The 22,462-nt window shown below is 37.7% G+C and overlaps 2 protein-coding genes across 2 annotated transcripts; one reads left to right on the forward strand and one right to left on the reverse strand.

Annotated features, from left to right (window-relative positions):
• Positions 1-227: 227 nt before the first annotated feature.
• LOC125280563 (protein disulfide isomerase Creld1) lies at positions 228-15,147 on the forward strand. Its single transcript, XM_048211170.1, has 11 exons — positions 228-415; positions 2,040-2,162; positions 4,064-4,146; positions 5,093-5,203; positions 5,668-5,759; positions 6,584-6,763; positions 6,892-6,987; positions 8,817-8,900; positions 8,969-9,064; positions 9,153-9,293; positions 13,322-15,147. The coding sequence occupies exons 2-11, from the start codon at positions 2,046-2,048 to the stop codon at positions 13,540-13,542; spliced, it is 1,221 nt and encodes a 406-aa protein (XP_048067127.1). The 5' UTR covers positions 228-415; positions 2,040-2,045; the 3' UTR covers positions 13,543-15,147.
• Positions 15,148-15,585: 438 nt separating this feature from the next.
• Positions 15,586-22,253, reverse strand: mbd4 (methyl-CpG binding domain protein 4). Its single transcript, XM_048211171.1, has 7 exons — positions 21,969-22,253; positions 19,696-20,066; positions 19,539-19,598; positions 17,074-17,208; positions 16,611-16,760; positions 15,898-16,001; positions 15,586-15,827 (listed from the first exon to the last, which is right to left on the reverse strand). Exons 1-7 carry the CDS (start codon positions 22,073-22,075, stop codon positions 15,753-15,755), a joined length of 1,002 nt encoding a protein of 333 aa, XP_048067128.1. The 5' UTR covers positions 22,076-22,253; the 3' UTR covers positions 15,586-15,752.
• Positions 22,254-22,462: the final 209 nt, after the last annotated feature.

Consider the following 22,462-nt stretch of genomic DNA (forward strand, 5'->3'; position numbering starts at 1 on the left):
CTTCGATATAACAAAGTAAAAATGTCATTTAAGTAACTTTTGAATTATTAATATTATTATTATTATTAATATTACTCAAACACAATTAAATTTCTTTAAAAATGTTAGATGTGGTTTTGTAGTCTGACATGATTAAGGCGGGGCTATGACGACACGCGATCCGCACCTTTCATTTTGGCACACGGCGGTCTGTGATTGGCGCAGCAGAATCCTCCTTCAATAAGGATTGGCTGTTTCACTGGAGGAGGCGGGGCTTGAGCGATCAGCTGCAGCACTCACAGAATGAACTAGAAGAGCGAGCGCTACCGCGGAGAGGTTTAATGCAGCGATATAACTGCTCCTGAAACGCACCCGAAGAGCTGTTTCTGTCGAGAAGGTTTGGAGGAGGTTTATCACCCAAACGCACCCTTGTGAAGTGAGTATACAGAACAGAAAAACAAAGCATCTTGCGTCAGTGTTCAAATGAAAGAGCTGGTGAATGCAACAATGTTTCAGTCCGGCGTCACGTCACAGCTGTCGCGAGAGAAACAATGTTGCAGTTTCTTTAATCGAGTGTAGATGAGCAGCGCGATGAACGACCTCGTGTGTTTCAAGTCTTGAGCTGTGATGTTGCATGAATGCATGAGCTCCAGCAGTCAGTCAGTGGCCTACATACATGCAGCATCAGCATCACTCACTGGAGATGATCTCAGATCAGTGCTGCACACAAACAACCAGCATCACACAGGAAGAGGAACTGATGCTTCAGTCAAAGAGGGGTTTGAGTCAGGTTGACTGCCTTGCACATATAATATGGTAACTGCACAATAACAAAAAATTAATACTATTTTTTTGAACAAATTATATTGTTAACATAACAGTGAAAGTCACAAAAATGTATCTGATCATATTATTTCCCACAATCGTTAATAATTGGGAAATATGATTTCATTGTTAAATGGTGAATACCAGGCATAAAATCTTGCATATTGCATTAGTAAATATATTTTTATACTCAAAAATATTTAATAAGCAAGAAATGTGTCTTTGTGAGTGCAGAGCCTGTATAAAATGATTTTTAAAAGTCCAGTAATCACAGTGTGTTGTGTTGATGAAAGGTGCCAGAACAAGTGTGTAAAACAGGGTTAGTTCACCCAAAAATGTGATTTCTATCATTAATTACTCTCCCTCATGTCGTTCCACACCCGTAAGACCTTCATTCATCTTCAGAACACAAATGAAGATATTTTTGATGAAATCCGAGAGACTTGTCCATAGACAGCAATATAATCAACACTTTCAAGGTCCAGAAAGGTACTAAAGACATCATTAAAACAGTCATGTGACTGCAGTGGTTCAACCTTAATGTTATGAAGAGACGAGAATACTTTTGTGCTCAAAAACAAAACAAAAATAACGACTTTATTCAACAATCTCTTCTCTTCTGTCATTATCTTACGCAGGTGACGCAGTAACACAGTGAAGCTTCCGTGTTTACGTCTGAATGCCGGCTCAGTATTGGCCAAAGCTGATCACATGATCAGCACAACACATGCATAATCAGCTGACACAGAAGCGGGCCAATAATGAGTCGGCGTTCTGACGATGAACCTGGAAGCGCTGGACATAAACAACGTTTGAGAATGACACAGAAGAGAAGAGATTGTTGAATAAAGTGGTTATTTTTGTTTTGTTTTTGCGCACAAAAAGTATTCTCATCGCTTCATAACATTAAGGTTGAACCACTGCAGTCACATGACTGTTTTAACGATGTCTTTAGTACCTTTCTGGACCTTGAAAGTGTTGATTATATTGCTGTCTATGGACGAGTCATACATATTTCATCAAAAATATCTTAATTTGTGTTCTGAAGATGAATGAAGGTCTTACAGGTGTGGAACGACATGAGGGAGAGTAATTAATTTCATTTTTGGGTGAACTAACCCTTTAAAACAAAGTACCATGACAAACTCTTATCAACCCACGGCAGGAGTGAGATGATTGACTCTTTTCATAAAGCCCTTGAAGAGCTTTCCTCCTGAAGCTGTTGTGTTGTGCAGGGCGGGATGTGGTGGTCCTGGCCCCTGGTGTCTGTGCTGGTGCTCTGCTCTCTGCTGTCGGTGGGGACCGTGAGAACCGCACCCTGTCAGACCTGCCGCAAACTCACCGACCGCTTCCTCCAGGTGTGTGGGACTGCATTCACTGTCATGTGACTGTAACTTACTTCAGACACAGAGAAACAGAACAGGCATTCATTGAGCTTCATTTTATAGGAATAGGTGTGCACATCCAAAACATGAATGAAGCTCAGGACAACAAGACAACAATAAACAGTAAAAGATACAGTAGTTTTGACATCTTCCCCCCTTATTCAAATATTACGAATAATTCATTAAAGATTTTGTAAGCATATAGAGCAGCTGGGTTCGGGAAGTAAAAACTCCATAGGCAAATAGATTTTTGAGGATAACTTATAAACTGTTAAAGAAAGCTCTACAGTGAGCTGTGAGGTTGTTAATCAATGATGAAGCCGTCAGCCTGCATTATTTCACCTTAGTTTTAAAATAATAGTTTTTATCAGCGGAATTGGTGAAAAACTACATTACCCATGATGCTGTACAGAAAATTCCACCAATCAGAGTCGTAAATGCGCCAAAAGATCTCATTAGCTCCGCCCACTCCAAATGAAGCACAGTTAATGATGTCGTCGATTCAGTCTCCATACGCTCTCAAAATACTTAAATATTAGAACAGACAAGCATATTTTGCATTAAACTTAAAATATGTTGTTTTTATATATAATCAACATTTGTAAATGAGTAATTTTATATTTCTCTATTGTTTTAAATTCGATCATGCTGTTTGCAATGCTTCATGGGATTGTAGTTCTTTCTTCACTAAAGCCGTTACGTTCACAGTCTTGTGCGTTTTGTGTTATTTTTCCCATTTTCAAATAACTTTTTAGCTTCAAATTAGAGCTGCACATTTCTGGATAAAAAGAGAATCACAATTTTTTTTGGTTTTAAATCAAGATCGCAATTCTCCCCTGAACATGTAATTTACTAGACGTTTTGACAAAATATTAATTGCTGGAAAAATGTTTAATTAATTTGAATGAATTCAGTGAATCGTTAATAAATACTTGTTTCATTACTGGATGAATCAGTGTTTTTGAACGAATCTCTTGAATGAATGATTCAATGACAAATACATTTTTAACAGTCACTTGTCGTGTTATTTGAAGTGCCAAGTTAGTTTCAAAGGTGATTTGCTCTATTTTCATTGCTATCGTAGACATCAGTGTTTATATCTGAACTATAAACTTTTATCCAGTACTTCTGTGATAATCTGAATATTTGTAACTACCGTGTGTTTCGAAACTGCTCTCTCTGGCTCAGCGCGGCAGAACGAACACAGATTTGAATATTCCCGTATGATTTTGTCAAAGGTTTAATAGACACAGGCGAATCGCTGTCAATAATAAAATAAGAATCGAGATCGCAATCTTGTGAGTCCAGAGACAAGAAAGGATTGTGAATCTAATGATGCAGTCTTTTTTAGGAAACATTAAAATAATCAAACTTGCTTAATTTCACATGTAAAATCTTTGCAAGTATATTTTCCAGCCTGATTGAGCATGTGTGTAATTTATGCATAATTTTCTAAACCTAGTGATAAGGCCTGTTCACATCAAGAACAATAACTGTAAAGATAATAATAACTAAATCAGCGTTCAGACCAACGGACGATATCGTTGTGCTTATTATCAGCGCTGCAGTTTTGTGTCTGTCTCTTTAAATGCTGGAGCTCATTAAAGCAGGATGGATTCTGATTGGCTGTCAATGTTTTTATCATTCATGAGTTGGAATATAAATAATTCTGAATGTGATTCCAACGATATCCTTATCCTGTCGTTATCATTATAGTTCTGCTGTGAACTCTGATATTCTTTTGGAAAGATTTATCTATATCAATAAGATCTCTTTACGTGTATCATTATAGTTGTGGCTCTTGTGTGTTGGCGAGAGCGCTGTCATGTTCAGATGATGTGCTTCTTCTGTATGAAGTGTAATGACTGTTTCAGGGCTTGGAGCGAACGGCCAATAAGAATTTTGGAGGAGGGAATACGGCTTGGGAAGAGGAGAAACTGGCGAAATATTCCCGCAGGTAAAGATGTTTTTAGTCCAGCTGTAAGAGTAACATGTCCATGTGTGCAGTGTTTCCTTAATGAATAATTTGCGTCAGAATAACTTTTTTTCACTGACAAAAATGAGATGATGACAAAAAAAAACAGTTTTGAATGACAAAAATCTTTTGACATTTTCATCAATGAATAAAAAGGAGACAAAAATGTTAGGGATTTGGGCAGAGATCCAGTCATGCGCACATAATCAGCTCAGACAGTTCTGTCTGAAGTGAACGTAAACAGTTGGGAGAATATCGGATGTGTATCAGTATATTGGATCCGTGCATCCGGCCTTAAAGTGACAGTAGTCTAATAAACCTGCTGCTGTCCATCATTAATAAAATTCAATTAATAAAATAAAAGAAAAAGAGAAAATCACTCAGTGTTCTTGACTTAATAGCTTTAATAGCTTTAAGGATTAATCTATATTTAATTTATACAAATAAATATGTCTGCTTGAAAGAATGACGAATGTTATATCAAGTTGTTATAAAGAATGCATCATTTATTAAAAAGAATGTTCTTGTTTCTTTCATTTTAAGATAAAGACATGTTATATATCACAGCAGTTAAATCTGAGTCTGTATTGCATGTTCAAACCTTAATATCTGTCATATTAACAGCTTAATAGCCGTTTTCTCCGGGAGTATAGAATGAGTTTGGACATTAAACACATTTGATTTTAGTTGACTAAAACTAGACGAAAACTAAAACAATTCAGATGACTAAAATATGATTAAAACTAAATGGCATTTTAATGCAAAGACTATGACTAAAACTAAATCTTAATTTGCTGTCAGAATTAACGCTGCATGTGTGGTTGTTTCAGAACAGAGGTTTGTCTTCTTCATATATGTTTAAAATGTTGGTTCTGCAGCCTTTGTTTGAAAGCTTGTTGTGTGTGTGTGTGTGTGTGTGTGTGTGCAGTGAAACGCGTCTGTTAGAGATTGTAGAGGCGGCGTGTGACAAATCCGACTTTGATTGCAACCGTCTGCTGGAGCAGATCGAGGATCAGGTGGAGACGTGGTGGTTTCACAGGTGAGAGCGCAGGTGTTTGCACACACATCACACACTCATCAGGAACGCGGGGTTAACTTACCGTCACATAAAGCCCTGACTCTGGACCAACGCAAACCTTGTTCACTCGTGGATTTCGGTTCCAGTCACACTCAAAGATGTTCTCAACAGAGCGCCGAGTCCAGGAGTCACTAAGGGTCTGTCCCAGTATTCACACGTGACCACTTGTCTACTTACATGACATACTTGCGTGATGTATTTGCGGAGTGAGGATGTGAAAAACACAAGATTTTTAATTACTCAATGAGACAAATCTAGGAGAATTTTTCTCTAGATTTTCCACAGAGCCCCTGTCGTTCCCTTATGGAGCTGATTATGATCATTATGATGGAAGCCGTTGAGTAAAACATCTTGTAGCTGTGCGTCGTGGAAAGTGTTCTTCACAGGATCTTGTGTCTATGAGAAAGTGTTGTGTGAGGTTACAGACAGCAGGAGTCTCCAGACCTGTTTGAGTGGCTGTGCATCGAGGAGCTCCGACTGTGCTGCCCACCTGGACACTACGGGCCTGACTGCGCAGGTGAACACACACACACACACACACACACACACACACACTCATGCACTCAACATGTCTGTGATCGACTACATGTTCATCACTGCAACCTTTCATGCCACAATCTAAATATAATGCTATAATCAACGCTTTTCACGATTAGTTAACCTTGAGAGCTGTGATAGTAAAAATGCGCTAAAAGAGAGAGTAATAATTAGCTATTTCATATGCAAAGATGTCAGCCAATCACAGCAGTGGGCATTTCCACTGAAGTCTCACAGAGACACGCCCCTTAAAACAGAGCGCTCAAACCAGAGGATAAAAACAGGGTAGGAAAAATGCCTTTTTATTTCTAAATTATGACAATTTTGATATTAAAATCATTCTAACATTATAAGTGCACCCCAGGAAACATTATAAAACAATAAAACGACACAGTTCATGACCCCTTTAATACTTATTTGTCTTGTTTATCACTGTGAAGCTGCTTTGAATCAATCAAAGCACTATGAAAATATATGTGTCTTGACTCTTGTAAAACTGGCCCCAAGCTATGAAATTTGAGTATCTGTGCCTTACAGCAGCTCAAATAATATAATATATTCGTTCAGATACACCAAACCAGCTGATCAGCTTTCCCATACTTTCCACAGAAACAGTGTATGGGTTCTGTTGACTCCTAAAGATACAGTTACGCTTCACCCTTTCATTTGCCTGTATCATATTTACCACTGTATTATTAGAGATGCCTGTTCTTATACTTCCTGTGTGTGTGTGTGTGTGTGTGTGTGTGTGTGTGTGTGTGTGTGTGTGTGTGTGTGTGTGTGTGTGTGTGCGCGTGTGCGCAGAGTGTCCCTCCGGCCCTGGGGGAGTGTGTGGAGGTCTGGGCCGCTGTGAGGGTGAAGGCACACGTCTGGGAGACGGAGACTGTGTTTGTGACCCGGGATACTCCGGCGTTCTGTGTCAGGACTGTGCCGACGGATACTTCAGAGAAAAGAGCTCCAATCACACACAGCCGCCCTGCTCAGGTGAGTCTCATGAGTGGACGGGAATAAAACAGAATTAGGGAAAAATTGTCAGTCTCAAGTGTTGACCTTCTCAATGACCGTCATTCATGAAGCGGATATTAGATGTATGATCTGTCTTTTGTTTTTAGCTTGCCATCATTCCTGTAAAAAGTGCAGCGGTCCTCAGGACGACAGATGTCAGGACTGTAAGCCGGGATGGCTCCTGCACAGCAACAAGTGTGTGGGTGAGTTACACATGACGGCCTCAGACATCAGCCATCATGAAGCTCTCCTCCAGAAACACAAAATGATTTGGGAAAAGTCGTATTTGTAAAAACGGGTTTGACTCTGATTTAAAGCAGTAGCTCTCCATCTGTGCTTCATTATTCACTTTCATGCTGATCTGAACCCATATACAGGATGTTTCTCTCACATTTATATCAAATGATATAGTTAAGTAATATCACATGAGCAAGTGTGCTGTTTTTCCTGAAGGTCCACCTTGTAGCTTGCGTTTTAGACACAATATTGTCCAGAACTGTTTTGTGTCTCTGAGCAACACGTGCTGTAGCAGTGCTTCATTACTGAATAAATATAGATTTTGAACAAATCAGTGTAATGAATGATTGAGGGGGCGTATACATGACACTGACCAACGTTTTTGGTACATTATTGCTTTTTACCAATTTTAATTAAATAATTATAAAATTATTATTAAATATTCAAATTAAAATACTTGCAAAACACAAAAAACAAACTATTGACTGGTAACAGTGTCTTTATATTGTAACTGAATTTGATGAAGTGTATGCATTATCTTTTATGACAGATTCATTTAATGAGGTTAGACAAATTGTCCTTACAAAAGTAAAAAATTACCCTGGAAAATGAATTTAAAGGCACAATATGTAAGATTTTTGTAAATATCCAAAAACCACTAGAACAGTGTTATATATTTTGTTGATTTGTGTACTTACATTATAATAAATGTTAAATCAGATAATTCAGCTGTTTTAACCAGTTTAACGGCCCGTGTCATCACGTCACCTGTCAATGATGTCATATCCACATTACCCTCGATTTCCGGTTTTACTTCCATAGAAACCATGAAACACCAAAGACGCTTTCATATATTGTGTGTTTTATTAGACAGATGAGCAACTGTTTGGATACATTCATCGACAGAAAACGAATCATTGTTATTTAACTCAACACGTTTAGTCTTATTGTTTAAATCTCGTTTTCTTGATTTACGGCGAGTAAAATGTTTGTACCTCAGAGACGACTTTATTCTGTCGAGTGACTAACATCATAATCAGAAAGAGCTTTATCTGTACTAACACGAATACAACATTTTCTCCAACATGCAATATATTTAAAATTAATTTCATGCCATTTATCAACACAAGAGATCCAGCTTTTACTAATATGATAATCTAATATCGATCTAGTTTACTGCAGCGTGAAAAACACACAATCTTAATTCATCAGATAAAGTGAGCTGTATTAGTACTTCAGCAGCAGTTTCATCAGAATGAGATCAAATAACGTGAACTGAAGTGATCAAACGTGACTGTACCAAAGTTCAAGTTCAGGGAAGAAGGAGATTTAATCAGAAAATAAACGTAAACAACAAAGCGAAAGGAGCGGCAGCGGCGAATCAGCATAATAAAAACAGAAACGTAAAACGTCCCAGGCTCTCGCTCCGTCCTGCTTCACTCCACAGTAACGTTAATAAAACTGTAATACATGATATCATCTATGAACATGAGTTCTGCCCGAGTCCCGTCGGATTGATTTCCATCGGCTGTGGAGGTGAAGACGACAACTCCCATGATTCCACACTCATTCACAGCTTCACCTTTGTTATTGTTTTGAATGAGCGACCTCTAGTGGAGAAACCTACACACTGTGCCTTTAAGGAGCAAATGTTCCCCTTAACGGAAAAGTGAATTTCTGTCACTGCTGTGAAGGACCACAAGAATATGAAAAGATCAAAATCACACCCAGAAAAATATTGTCTAATTATCATTCTTGACAAAATCCCAGAAAGTGTCTTTTGTCCATATTGCAGATGTGGATGAGTGCGGCACTGAGCTGGCTCGCTGTCCTTCCAACACGTACTGCTTCAACACCGACGGCTCCTACGAATGCAGAGGTCAGTCTCACACTCATCCTCAGTAATGCAGTGGTGTGTTTGCGTGTCTCTGATGCGGTTGTGTGTAGGGTGTGATCAAGCGTGTGTGGGCTGTATGGGCAGCGGACCGGCTCGCTGTAAGAAATGCGCTCGAGGCTTCAGACTCACTGGGGCCAAGTGTCTAGGTAAGACTTTCACCAGGATTATTTAGAGAAGACAGCTGTTGATATGAGGTTTGCTCAGATTATGAAAATCTCTCGCTGCCTTCGTCAGACATCGATGAGTGTGCGGAGAGAGCCATCGCCTGCCCCGGACTCAATGAAGCGTGCGTTAACGAGGAGGGCTCGTTCCGCTGCGAGTGTGCGGAGGGATTCATCCGGCGGGACAGCATCTGTGTGGAGAATCTGCCGCCGAGTGAGTGCAACACACGCTCACATGCTCATACTGTCATCATTTACTCACCCTCAAGTTGTCCCAAACCTGTAAGAATGTTCTGCTGAACACAAAGGAAGATATTTTGAAGAATGTTGGTGTGGCACCATTGACTTCTGTAGTGTTTGTTTCCATACTGTGGAAGTCAGTGGCCATGTACACTGCAACTAAACTCGTTTAACCCTGTTCTGTTCACACACAGTGACAACTGCATTTACAAAATTCTGCTCAGTGTGAACTGAACAGCTAGTTAATAGTGATGGAAGAAACAAAGCTTTTTAAAACTTTAAATCAATTGAACCAATTGCTATGCAGGTGACACCTGTTGGTCAGAACAGTGTAAATACAACAAAAACTAGATTTGAAATAAAATTTGAAAATAAAATCTATCAAATGCAATTAACTAATCATCTAATGAGATCAAATATCAAGTGTCAGTATAATATGTGTTTTTATCAGTTTTCAGGGTTTGTTTTGTTTGTTTCATGGATGGCTCAGCTAAACAGGCCAATAAGAGACTATTAACTACTATTATTCCTTTTAATTACACTAATGTCTCATTATAACATCTACAAATGTATAGGGGTGTAACGGTACACATATTTGTACCGAACCGTTTCGGTACAGGGCTTTCGGTACGGTGCACGTGTGTACCGAAGCATTACATTGCAACCAATATTCACCACCAATAACCGCAATAAGCTCTGCGTTTTGTTACTTTCGATAAGAAACAAAGTGTCATCCTTCAAATTCTGTCCACGAAATCATGAAGTTTAAACAGAAAATGCCATTTTGACGTGCTTTGATGTGGGGTGACAGATCACTGTACAGGCGCCTCAGTTCAACCGGCAGCGCGAGCGCAGAGCGCGAGTCAATGTGTTCATCTCTTCCTCCTTAATACTAGTTACAGAATAAACATGAAAGAACATCTGAAGGTATGTTGCAAGATTCAGTACAACTTACTGAAACGGTCATATCTCATGTAATCGCTCATTCAGTGTTTCAACGGTGGAAAGACATCAATGAAAGCTTCCGTATTCAACAATATGTCATGATGCATTTACCTCAGAAAAGCCATTCAGTGTTCACAGCTTGTTAGTTCGCTAGAGAAATGAACTCTTTCGCTTAATATATGCACTGTATTAGCCAATATATTCATTATTTTACTTAACCTTTTAGTGATATCCTGATTAGGCTATTTAATGTATGTTTAAATAAATCTGATGTTAAAATAACAGCCACTGTGTAGAAATGATTATATTTCAACAACGAATTGGAGTAAAAACATTTAGAAGTTAATGCAAAAACTGCCTTAGGTGCAGCTTACAGGTTTGCATACAATTTGTTATTTGAGTGTTGATTATTTTATCTAAAAATAAAAAGCAATTGAATTTAGGCTAATAGTTTGGGCTTCTTTCAAGTTAGGGCTCCCTACATAGTTTATAGCATTAGCAGAGATCATTTTTTTTATCCTTAAGAAACTTTTAGTTTTAATTTAATTTAATATATTTAAAGACAAAAACACAATTTGTTCAGTAAACCTCTGTTTAATAATAAAAAAAAGCAATTTTATGTTTAGTTTTCTCTCCACCTGCTGTACCGAAAACTGTACCGAACCGTGACTTCAAAACCGAGGTACGTACCGAACCGTGAGTTTTGTGTACCGTTACACCCCTACAAATGTATAAAACTGATCAGAGATCAGGTAAAAACCATAGACGCATGATTCATGGGTTCACAGAGATCATCGCCCACCAGTGGTGAACCAGTGAAATTTTGAAACATTTCGAAACAGTTATGACGTAACGAAGCCTCATTTACTGAAATCATGTGACTCTGGCAGTTTGATACGCGCTCCGAACCACTGATTCGAAACACAGGATTCGTTAAGTTTTCGAAGCTTCATGAGGCAGTGTTTTGAAAGTGTACTAGTTGTTAATGGCATATTTTAATGTGCATCTCTTCTGTGTGTGCGTTAGTGTAAGAAATCATGAGCCTTGGCCCATTTGTGTTGCCAGATCTTGCAAGAAAAATAGCGAACAAGAACATGCCCACAATAAACTGAAATAAATCCAAAAGATTTATACTGAAAATAAGACCAAAATATTGTGCCCACACCGGCTCATTTTAATAACTACTTGATAGCTTTATGAGCCAATTAAACAACAAGCCCAAAACCGTGTATAATAAGTGGACATGGCAACACTGTTAGTGCATTCTGTACCAGATATTTTCCACCCCTTTGCATTCATGTTGCCAGATCTACGGAAGAGGATTAGGGACAAGCAATAATAAAAAAATAAAACCATCTCGAGATTAAAGTTGTTAAATTACGAGAAAAAAGTCGTTAAATTTCCAGAAAAAGTCGAGTTAAAATGTTGAGAATAAACTCGTTAAATTACGAGAAAAAAGTTGTTAAATTTCCAGAAAAAAGTCGAGTTAAAATGTTGAGAATAAACTCGTTAAATTACGAGAAAAAAGTCGTTAAATTTCCAGAAAAAAGTCGAGTTAAAATGTTGAGAATAAACTCGTTAAATTACGAGAAAAAAGTCGTTAAATTTCCAGAAAAAAGTCGAGTTAAAATGTTGAGAATAAACTCGTTAAATTACGAGAAAAAAGTCGTTAAATTTCCAGAAAAAAGTCGAGTTAAAATGTTGAGAATAAACTCATTAAATTACGAGAAAAAAGTCGTTAAATTTCCAGAAAAAAGTCAAGTTAAAATGTTGAGAATAAACTTGTTAAATTACGAGAAAAAAGTCGTTAAATTTCCAGAAAAAAGTCAAGTTAAAATGTTGAGAATAAACTTGTTAAATTACGAGAAAAAAGTCGTTAAATTTCCAGAAAAAAGTCGAGATAAAATGTTGAGAATAAAGTTATTAAATTACGAGAAAAAGTCGTTAAATTATGAGAATTTAATGACATTTTTCACATAATTTAACGAATTTGTTCTCGAAATTTAACGAGTTTTTTTCTCGTAATTGAATGAGTTTATTCTCAACATTTTATTTCGACTTTTTTCTCGAAATTTAACAACTTTAATCTCGAGATGGTTTTATTTTTTTATTATTGCTTGGCCCTAATCCTCTTCCGTACAGATCTTACTAGAAAAACAGTGAACATAATAAACCAAAATAAATCCAAATGCTTCATACTGAAGCCAGCCAAGACCAAACTATAACACCTGTCTGCTTTAATAGCTCCATAAACTTGATCGCTTTATGAGCGAATCATTTCCTTCACAAGAGTCAGTTTAGTTGGTGCTTGTTTAGTGCTAAAATAATACTTATCTCAGTTCATCAAAACCACATTTGTGACCCTGCACCACAAAACCAGTCATAAGGTCAATTTTTTTGAAATTGAGATTTATACATCATCTGAAATCTGAATAAATAGCTTTCCATTGATGTATGGTTTGTTAGGATCGGACAATATTTGGTTGAACTATTTGAAAATCTGCAATCTGAGGGTGCAAAAAAATCAAAATATTGAGAAAATCGCCTTTAAAGTTGTCCAAATGAAGTCCTTAGCAATGCATATCCACTCACAAAAATACATTTTTGATATATTTATGGCAGGAAATTTACAAAACACCTTCATGGAACATGATCTTAATATCCTAATGATTTTTGGCATAAAAGAAAAATGGATAATTTTGACCCATACAATGTATTGTTGGCTATTGCTACACATATAGGCCTACTTGTGTGACTTATGAGTGGTTTTGTGCTCCAGGGTCACGTTTGTCATCATAGTCTGATTCTGTCATCATACACGGGTAAAGCATCGATTACACAGTCTGTGCTCTTCATTTAGTAATGCTAAACTCCTGCATTCCTGAATCGGTCAGGAAGTGAAAAACAGGTGAAGGAATATGAAATTGTGTATGACATTTCATTACAAGGAAGCACAATCCTAATTTTGCCTGCTATATAGGATGACTAGTGGCAGTTTGTGAAGAGTGTCCCTGTACAGAAAGACGCTCTGTAACCGGCTCCATCTGTGTCCTGCAGCGGGTCCAGAGAAGGGTTTGTTCGATGACATGACGGACGACGAGGTGCTCGTCCTGCAGCAGATGTTCTTCGGGGTGGTGATCTGTGCGCTCGCTACTCTCGCCGCCAAAGGAGACATGGTCTTCACCGCCATCTTCATCGGCGGCGTGGCTGCCATGGCCGGGTACTGGCTCTCGGAGAAGGGCGACCGCGTGCTGGACGGCATCCTGAAAGGACGCTGACGGATCGAGGGACTCGGACAGGCTGATGCCGCTGGAACGGGAAGCTCTGGGTTCGGTCGACGCCGTGGCTCTAGGAATGCATGTGAATCGGGGACGTTTAGGACGGGCCGCAGTGGCAGGGCTGCTGGGTAATGATGATGATGACGCTGCTCATGTAGAACACTGTGTTTCAACAGTTCAGCTGCTGCTGTGTTTCTGAGACGCCACACGGTAGTGAATGGATATGGAGACGTATGCAACCCATTCAGGTAGAAGTACTGTACATATGCTGGCATGGACATATTGGCACTCTCGCAACATTAAAGGATTAATTCACCCCAAAACGAACTTTTCCTGATTATTTACTCACCCCTGGGCCATCTGAGATGAGAAGGTTGCAGGATTTTTCTCCATCTAATGCAAGGGAATGCTGCTCAACATAGACCATTTTTTATAGTCCAAAATCCATATTTAGGCTTCAAAGAGCTCCACGTGACCCCAGCTGACCGATAACGGTCTTCTCTAGCAAAACCATCAGTCATTTTTAGAAAAAAATAATTATATACATTATACACATGAGGTCATGAACTCAACCGTCTCATGGACTTTACAGAGCTGGACCAAGGCGAATATTTGTAGTTAAAATGTATATAATTTTTTTTTCTTTTCTTTTTTTCCTGAAAATGACTGATGGTTTGCCTTATTGGATGGCCCAGGAGTGAGTAAGTAATCAGGAAAAGTTCATTTTAGGGTGAACTTCTTTAATGTCATTTACATCCCATTTACACATGGATACTGTGTTCATTTCTAACGTTTGTCCCAATGTGTAAAACATTAAGATTATGAGTAGATGCAACATTTCCAGATGCATGAATGCAACACTGTCACAGAAGGTGTGTGTGTGTGTGTGTGTGTGTGTGTGTGTGCGTGTGTGCGTGTGTGTGTGTGTGTGTGAGAGAGAGTAGTGTGTTTTACGGCAAATCATTTGACTCATTTCAGCAGGGTTCCCACATTATTTGATCAATAAATTTTCACAATCAATAAATGGATAAGGATTTTTTTTAATGAATCTTTTTGAATTTAGATCAATTTGAACGGGTTCAACAAATTTATTGAACGACTGCAAATTTTACTCTCACGAGTGCTTAAACCTGCCGCAGCCGAGCACAGCTAGAAAATTTCATGAGTATGCTGGAAATCCCCATTTTAAAACCTAAAATGTAATTTTCTGTGGGAACCCTGATTTGAATATGCAATGTGAAGAAGAAAGCAGTGATGAATGTGGTTCAGTTGTTCACCTTCAGTGTGTTCAGCACATGTGGCCTTCAGTCATTTCACTGATTTAGTTTCAGGACAGAGCTTCAGTCATCATAGTGTGTGTCTGCATGCTTTAAATGCTTCATCTCGGCTTCTATTTATGTTGTTTGTCATATTTATTTTCTTCCAGTGTGAATATGCCCTATAATGATTGACAGGTGAGATTGTGAATTCTGCCAGCCTTAATGTGAATTACGTTTTAAATGTCTGTGGTTAGGGTGGAGGGCACTGATGTCATTAAAATCTGATTTAATTGACTGGCTTTACTCATTTTTAACTGGACTCTACAATAAAAACACTTTGAAACTACTTGAAAGTAATCTTTTTTTATGCACACGCAAGAGAAAAGGAAGCTTCTCGTCTCTTCTTTCAAGGTCATCATGAAATTAGAAATGCAAACGCTTCATGCGCTCGTTAATGCACAGATCGTTTACTAACCCTATACATGTATTATTCATTTGGGAGTCACACTTGTGTTGTTTGTGGTCAAAAGTGATTTTACTTTTTTTATAATTATTTTTAGTAATATATTTTTGATCAATAATATTTTTCTTTTGTATTTTCAGACAATTTTATGTTACTAATTAATATGTAAATAATAATTTTTTTCCTATTGAAAAATAATACTTTTTTTTTTGTTAAAATTGCATTTCATGTTTAAAAAATGAGTGTGACATTTTTCCATCAACTGCACTGTTTCTGTCAGGAAAGTGAACTGGACTCTGACTTCATTAAACACAAAGCATGTACAAAAGATAAAAAAGTAATTTATTTGTACATATCTTATTCCTCAAAGGTTTCTCTTGAACTGATGAACAAACATGATGGAACAATTCAAACGGCTGATGTTCACTGGTACAGCACTGATTCACATGTGCTCCTGCAGGCATTATGGTTTATTAAAATGAGTAAAATCAGATTCCTAAGCGCTCCTGGTTTCTCCACAGCCAGGCGTGATAGTCGTTGAGCTTGTGGTCATCTGGGGTCACCTGCAGACACACAAACACGCGTCAGCCGCGGCTCTGAGCGCCGCTCGAGTGACGTACGTACAGTCTTTACCTCTCTCCACTCCTCCACGCAGAAGATCCGGTACGAGTCATTGCCGTATTTGCCGATGCCGTGGAGCTCAATGGGATATCGCCAGGATTTACTCAGATACTCGTCTGACAAACGAGAGAACGTCACACAATCATGATACGACCACTACACCAAACAACCCAATAAAATCATCACAATATACACTATGGAAGCTTAATTTCCCAGCTATCCATGTTTACACTGTCATACGGTAGGGGGCGCTATTATGCATCTGAAAGAGCACAATCTCCTGATCAAAACACAGATGAAGAAGAAGCAGAAACAAGTGATAGAAGCATTGCTGACGCACATGTAAAATAACATGATCTTCAAACACTAAACAGCATATAAATCAAAAAATCTGTCTAACGTTACTGAATGAAATGAACCCATGAAAAGGAAACGACAGTGAAACTTTGAGGTGTTGATGGACTCGATCTGCTCTGAATCCCATCCGGATGAAGACCTTGACAAATACGTGAGCTTTTTCCAAACAATTCTGACTTTTTTCTCACAATTATGTTTTTTAAAAACATGCAAAAGGGTAATTGTGATGTTTTATCTCTCGTTTTATCTCAGAATGACGAGTTTATCTATTGCAATTTGAGATTATATCACAATTCTGCCTTTTTTCCCCTCACAATTGCAAGAAAACAAAGTCTGCATTGTGAGATGAAACGTTTCCTGTGACGCACCAGAGAAGCGTATGAGTGTCTTTGCGCGGAGCGTGCTGAGACCCAGCGGCTGCAGCAGGAGCGCCAGAGGCCGCCAGTCACTCGCCCGGGTCACGTCCGCGCTCGGGTAGCGCTCGAAAAACTCCCACAGCGTCGGGATCGCCATCTTACCTGCAGAAATACAGACGACACTTCACATACACACATCAGCTGCTTCAGAACCTGCTGAGCACCTCGAGACGTGACCGATCTGACTCAGCAACACTCAACATTACAATCGATTTCAACTGATGCTTGTAACACAAGGTCATGGGTTCGAGTCCCAGGGAAATCAAGAATTGATCAAATGTAAAAGTACACCTTGAATGCAGTTAAAAGCTGCCAAATGCATAAATGTAATTTGTGTCGCACCCATGATGTGTGGAACAGGACTATAGACACCAGGGACGAAAACAGCACAGATGTAATGAATGTGTGCGTGTACCGCTGGTCTTGTTGAGGAAGATGGTGGCCACCAGGAGCTTCCAGGGGTCGTGAAACAGGGTCTCCTGCACTAGATTGTAGGGCGAGCGCGGCGGAGTCCACTTCCTGAAGGCTTTGCGTTTCGGCTGGCTCAGAGCTGAGAGAGAAAGATTTATAACTCATCACCTTTAGTGTTGAAACAGACATGATCCATGCTGGGTGATGAATTACAACAGATTTATTCAAACTGCTATTAGCATTTAAACAGGACTCGAATATGAATTTTATAGGTCTAGTGAGAGTCTTATGTAATATTTTTGTTTATTTTATAATTACTGTTGTGTTATTTTTTGCATTTGTTTGTTGAGCCTCCTAAAAATCAAACTTTTAAAGTGCATGTTAAGGCACATGCTGTAGCTGGTTAGGACAAGAATGAACAGCAGTGTCCAAAAGTGATGTCCGGAGGAGATATTTGTTTTTAATGACCCTACAGATCAGTTAAAGCAGAGGTTCCTAAACGTTTAGAGTGTCGAACCCCTGAGGCGTTTAACACCCTTGTGTCTAACACACACACTGCAGTCACTCCTTTCCATTAAACGACAATATTCACCCCTTAAATTGATTTTTTGTGGCAGTTAACTTTATAAAGGCAAAGATTTTGTAAACCTGTTATCACTCTGCTCTGGTGCTGTTTGTGTGGCGGTCAAAAATGACTTTTCAACAAAATGATTGTACTATATTTTAGTTTGATTATTTTTTTTTATATTTTGTATTTTTAAGGGATTTTATGGTACTAAATTATATTTATGCAGTAGTAATGATCCATTTATTAACTTTTTGAGCATAGACCTGAAAATGAAATTTCCAACTTAAACTGTCAAAGATCTTGAATGTTTTAGAGCACAGACTGAAGTTCGGTCTCTTTTTAAAGATGACACATGGCAGATTATTGCTGAAGTGAAAAAAAGTTTTAAAAAGTGAAGTTTTAAGAATTTCAAGAATTTCAAGTTCACTTTTTAAAACTTTTTTTCACTTCAGCAATAATCTGCCATGTGTCATCTTCAAAAAAAATTCAAATACAATTTTACATTTATTGTTATGAAAAATGCACAAAAATACCATTTTAATTTTTTTATATTAAATATATATTTTCCAAAACACATTTTACTTGAAAACTGTAAAAAAAAAAAAAAAAAAATTAAAGCCATAATAAAAACCTCAAATTTGAGGTGGATATCTCAAAAAATGAGCTTTCAGTAAGAATGTTTGTGTGTAGTACCAAATGTTTCCAAAAGATCATTTTTGATATAGTGTGACTATAGGACCATTTAACCTTTTCGAAAGTGGTCCGTGATTTGTGTGTGTGTGTGCCAAAACTTGAAGAAAAATGAAGAAAGAAAAAAATACATTAAAAATAAAACAAACTATCTCAGTCAAAAATGACCAAACAGCACCAGAGGGTTAAATGTATATCGTCAAATTCTTAAAATTCCATTCATTCATTAAAGTCACACCTTTCCATTAAAAGACAACATTTTCCCCCTTAAATTGATTTTAGGTGCATTTTTACCTTTATAAATGCAAAGATTTTCTAAACCTATTAAATGTATGTCATATTTTATGTCAAATTCTTAAAATTCATTTACTTTAATTATTAATACAATAAATAAAGCAATAAATTAAACTAAATCAATTTCAATCAAATGAAATCAGTATCTACAAAAGCCATCCTTACCCTGCAGCGGCACAATCTCGATGTGTTTCATTCATAAATAATGTTTTGAGATAATGTTTTCTTTAAAATAATGTTCAATAGAGAAATATGAAATGATGGTAAAAATGAAGTGATACTTTTAAATGTTAAACTAAAACTGCCAGTAGGTGGCGCCAAGTCACTGTCTTAATGAGTGAGTCATCGAGTCATTCATTCAGTGAATGACTCGTAATTATGAATGTGTCATTGAATCATTGACTCTCCTGATTCGCTCAAAGCCGCAGATTTGTTCACGAAACACTGCTGTGTGTTGCAGTTCTTCTGTTTCAAAATAGTGTAAACCGTACTGACAATACTGTGTTTAAATGTACATCACTTCATATTACCCTTTTGTTTGTTGAACTGTTGTATAAATCAGTGTCACGTTGCATTCTTGCTCATATAATTCATTATCAACATTAAAACTAGAACTCACACAGGGTATGTTTCTGCATCGAAGAGAGTTTGAGTCTTGAATCGATCTCCATGCACAGTCTAGATTTGTTCGTCACGCTAGCACTTTCACAAAGATTCATAGTGGAGAACGGCAGTAACGTAGTGCGATTTACTAAAGCAGTATAATCCGCATGCATTTTATTTTACTATTTAAAAAACAAAAAGCGCACAGGAAAAAGATTGACAACAATATAATCAGTTATTAATATTTGAATAACGGTGCAGAGGCCGAATATCTCTTTTGGCTCACGTCTGGTTAGATCTCAATAAAGACCCACCGTTACTCCTTCTGCTGAAGTACGGACTCGTTTTCCGCTTCTCTGCAAATAACTTCAACCCTGAAAAGAAAATGATTACAGAGCTTTTATAAATGACCATTTATGTTTTTACATGATTAAACGTGACATTGGTTCGAGACGTCGAGGGGAAACTCACTGGGTGGAGACACACCGTCCGCGAGGTTCAGGCGCTTGTTTTCTTCCTCGACTCCTCCGGCTGTCTCTGACGGATCGTGTTCTTGGCTCTCTGAAGCAGATGAATGTTCATCTAGAGCTGGATTTAACGGATTCGCTGGTTCTGTGTCCAGGACGGTCTCGCTCTCCTCTTCTCCACGCTCCTCCATGTCTTCATTTGCCCTCTCTCCAGCTCTTAGAGGACAGCTGGATTTCTCTTTCAGCGTTCCTCTCGTTTGTTGAGTTTTATCCGACACTGAGAAGTCAAAGTCAGTGATCTGCAGCTCCACGTTGGTTTGCGAGAGCAGATATCTGCGCAGCTGAGTCCTGGACCTGAAGATCTTGCCCTGAGGACTGAGAGAGCAACGACAGCTGATTCACCGTCTGCCAATCATTAATACACAAGAAGCTGAATAAACGGGAGGGAGACGATTCAATGAAGCAGGAGTGATGAATCAATGATTTTGGAGTTTGAGACTGTTTGGTCAATGAAAATATCATGATTTATTCATGTGTTTAACATGTGAATTAAGTTACACTTTGCTGAGCTCAATCGCTCTTTAAAGCTGCAGCAGAAACGCTGTTGAAAACTGAAATCAGCACCTAAACTAACACAAAAATACGTCATCAAAAATACAGTAAAAACAATAATATTGTGAAATATTATTACAATTTAAAATAATGGTTTTCTATTTTAATATATTATAAAGTATAATTTTTTTCTGTGATCAAAGCTGAATTTTCAGCATCATTACTCCAGTCTTCAGTGTCACATGATCCTTCAGAAATCATTCTGATATGCTGATTTATTATCAATGTTGGAAACAGTTGTGCTGCTTAATATTATTTTATAACCTGTGATACTTTTTCAGGATTCACTGATGAATAAAAGGTTAAAAAGAACAGTATTTATTCAAAATATAAATCTTTTCTATCACTTTTGATCAATTTAACACATCTATGCTGAATAAAAGTATTAATTTCTTCCAAAAAAAAAGAAAGAAAAAAAAATTACTGACCCCAAACTTTTGAACGGTAGTGTATATTGTTACAAAAGATTTCTATTTTAAATAAATGCTGATATTTTTTTAACTTTTTATTCATCAAAGAATCCTGAAAAAGTATCACAGGTTATAAAATAATATTAAGCAGCGCAACATTGATAATAAATCATCATATCAGAATGATTTCTGAAGGATCATGTGACACTGAAGACTGGAGTAATGATGCTGAAAATTCAGCTTTGATCACAGGAATAAATTATGTTTTAAAGTATATTAAAATAGAAAACTATCATTTTTAATAGTAGTATTAATATTATTGTTTTTTTTTGTATTTATTATGAAATAAATGCAGCCTTCGTTCAGAAGAGACTTCGTTCAAAAACATTAAAAATAGTGATGTTTCCACACTTTTTGATATATATGTATAAAGAGTAAAGACCCAGTGAAAACTAACATTATAAATGCATAAAATATTATTTGGAAAATATTTTGCTATACATCATATACTATAGTAGTGTATGATGTACCTATTTATTTATTATATATTTACATAAATAATCATATATATATTAATCACTTTGTTTTTTTAAATAATTTTATATTTATTTTTACAGTTTTCCTCTGATTTTCCCAGAGCTCAGTTTGAAACCTCCTGATATAAACCCTCCGCTTTACTTTCATGAAGCTTTGAGATCTTTATGAATCATTTGTTTCGATTCAGCAGTTCAAACCCCCAGCAGCGAACCACTGAACAAGTGTCTATGGTTTTTACCTGATCTCTGATCAGTTTTATACATTTGTAGATGCTTTAATTAGTATAATTAAAGGAATAATAGTAGTTAATGGTCTCTTATTGGCCTGTTTAGCTGAGCCATCCATGAAACAAACCCTGAAAATTGATAAAAGAACACATATTATACAGACACTTGATATTTAATCTCATTAGATGATTAGTTAATTGCATTTGATAAATTATACTTTGCAATGGTTTGTTAAAGCTGTTTTGTACATGTTCAGCCAGAGTTTTTGTTGCAGTTACACGGTTTTGGCCAGCAGGGGTCTCCAGCGTGTAGCGTTGCGAATTATTTTGCGAAGCATTGACTCAATTGATCCCAAGCTTTGAAAAGCATCGTTTCTCGCATGACTACACACACACACACACACACACACACACACACACACACACACACACACACACACACACACACACACACACACACACACACACACACACACACACACACACACACACCTGATGAAGTACACATCGACTCTGCCAGCGGTCCTGCCGCTCTGTCTCTGTCTGCTCTCTCTCCTCCAGCCCTGCAGCTCCGCGCCTCCGCCTCCAGATCGCGACATTCTCACGCGCGCGATCCTGCGGCTATAATGACGCTGCGGCGCGTCGTCGCTGTTCTGAACACATGGAGAAAGTGCTCTGAAACACAAATCACGCGTTAAACCGCGTTAAACAAACCAGCTCAGATGATGAAGGATTCACGAGTGACTGTAAATACTACGGAAGCTCAGAGACAGCGGCATTAGGCGTTTTGGATATACATTTGTGTTCTTTCGACACCTAGCGCTTCGGAGGATAATAACGGCAGTCTTAATTCAATAATAAAACTTACAGTGGCCTACATCAAGAAAAGAAAAACAAAACAAACCAATGTTCTTACCTTTTTTGTTTATTAACAACAACAACAACAACAACAATTTTATTTCGGTTCTTGCAATTAATTATTCATA

Source organism: Megalobrama amblycephala, linkage group LG12 (assembly GCF_018812025.1).
Source record: "Megalobrama amblycephala isolate DHTTF-2021 linkage group LG12, ASM1881202v1, whole genome shotgun sequence".
Lineage (NCBI taxonomy): Eukaryota > Metazoa > Chordata > Actinopteri > Cypriniformes > Xenocyprididae > Megalobrama > Megalobrama amblycephala.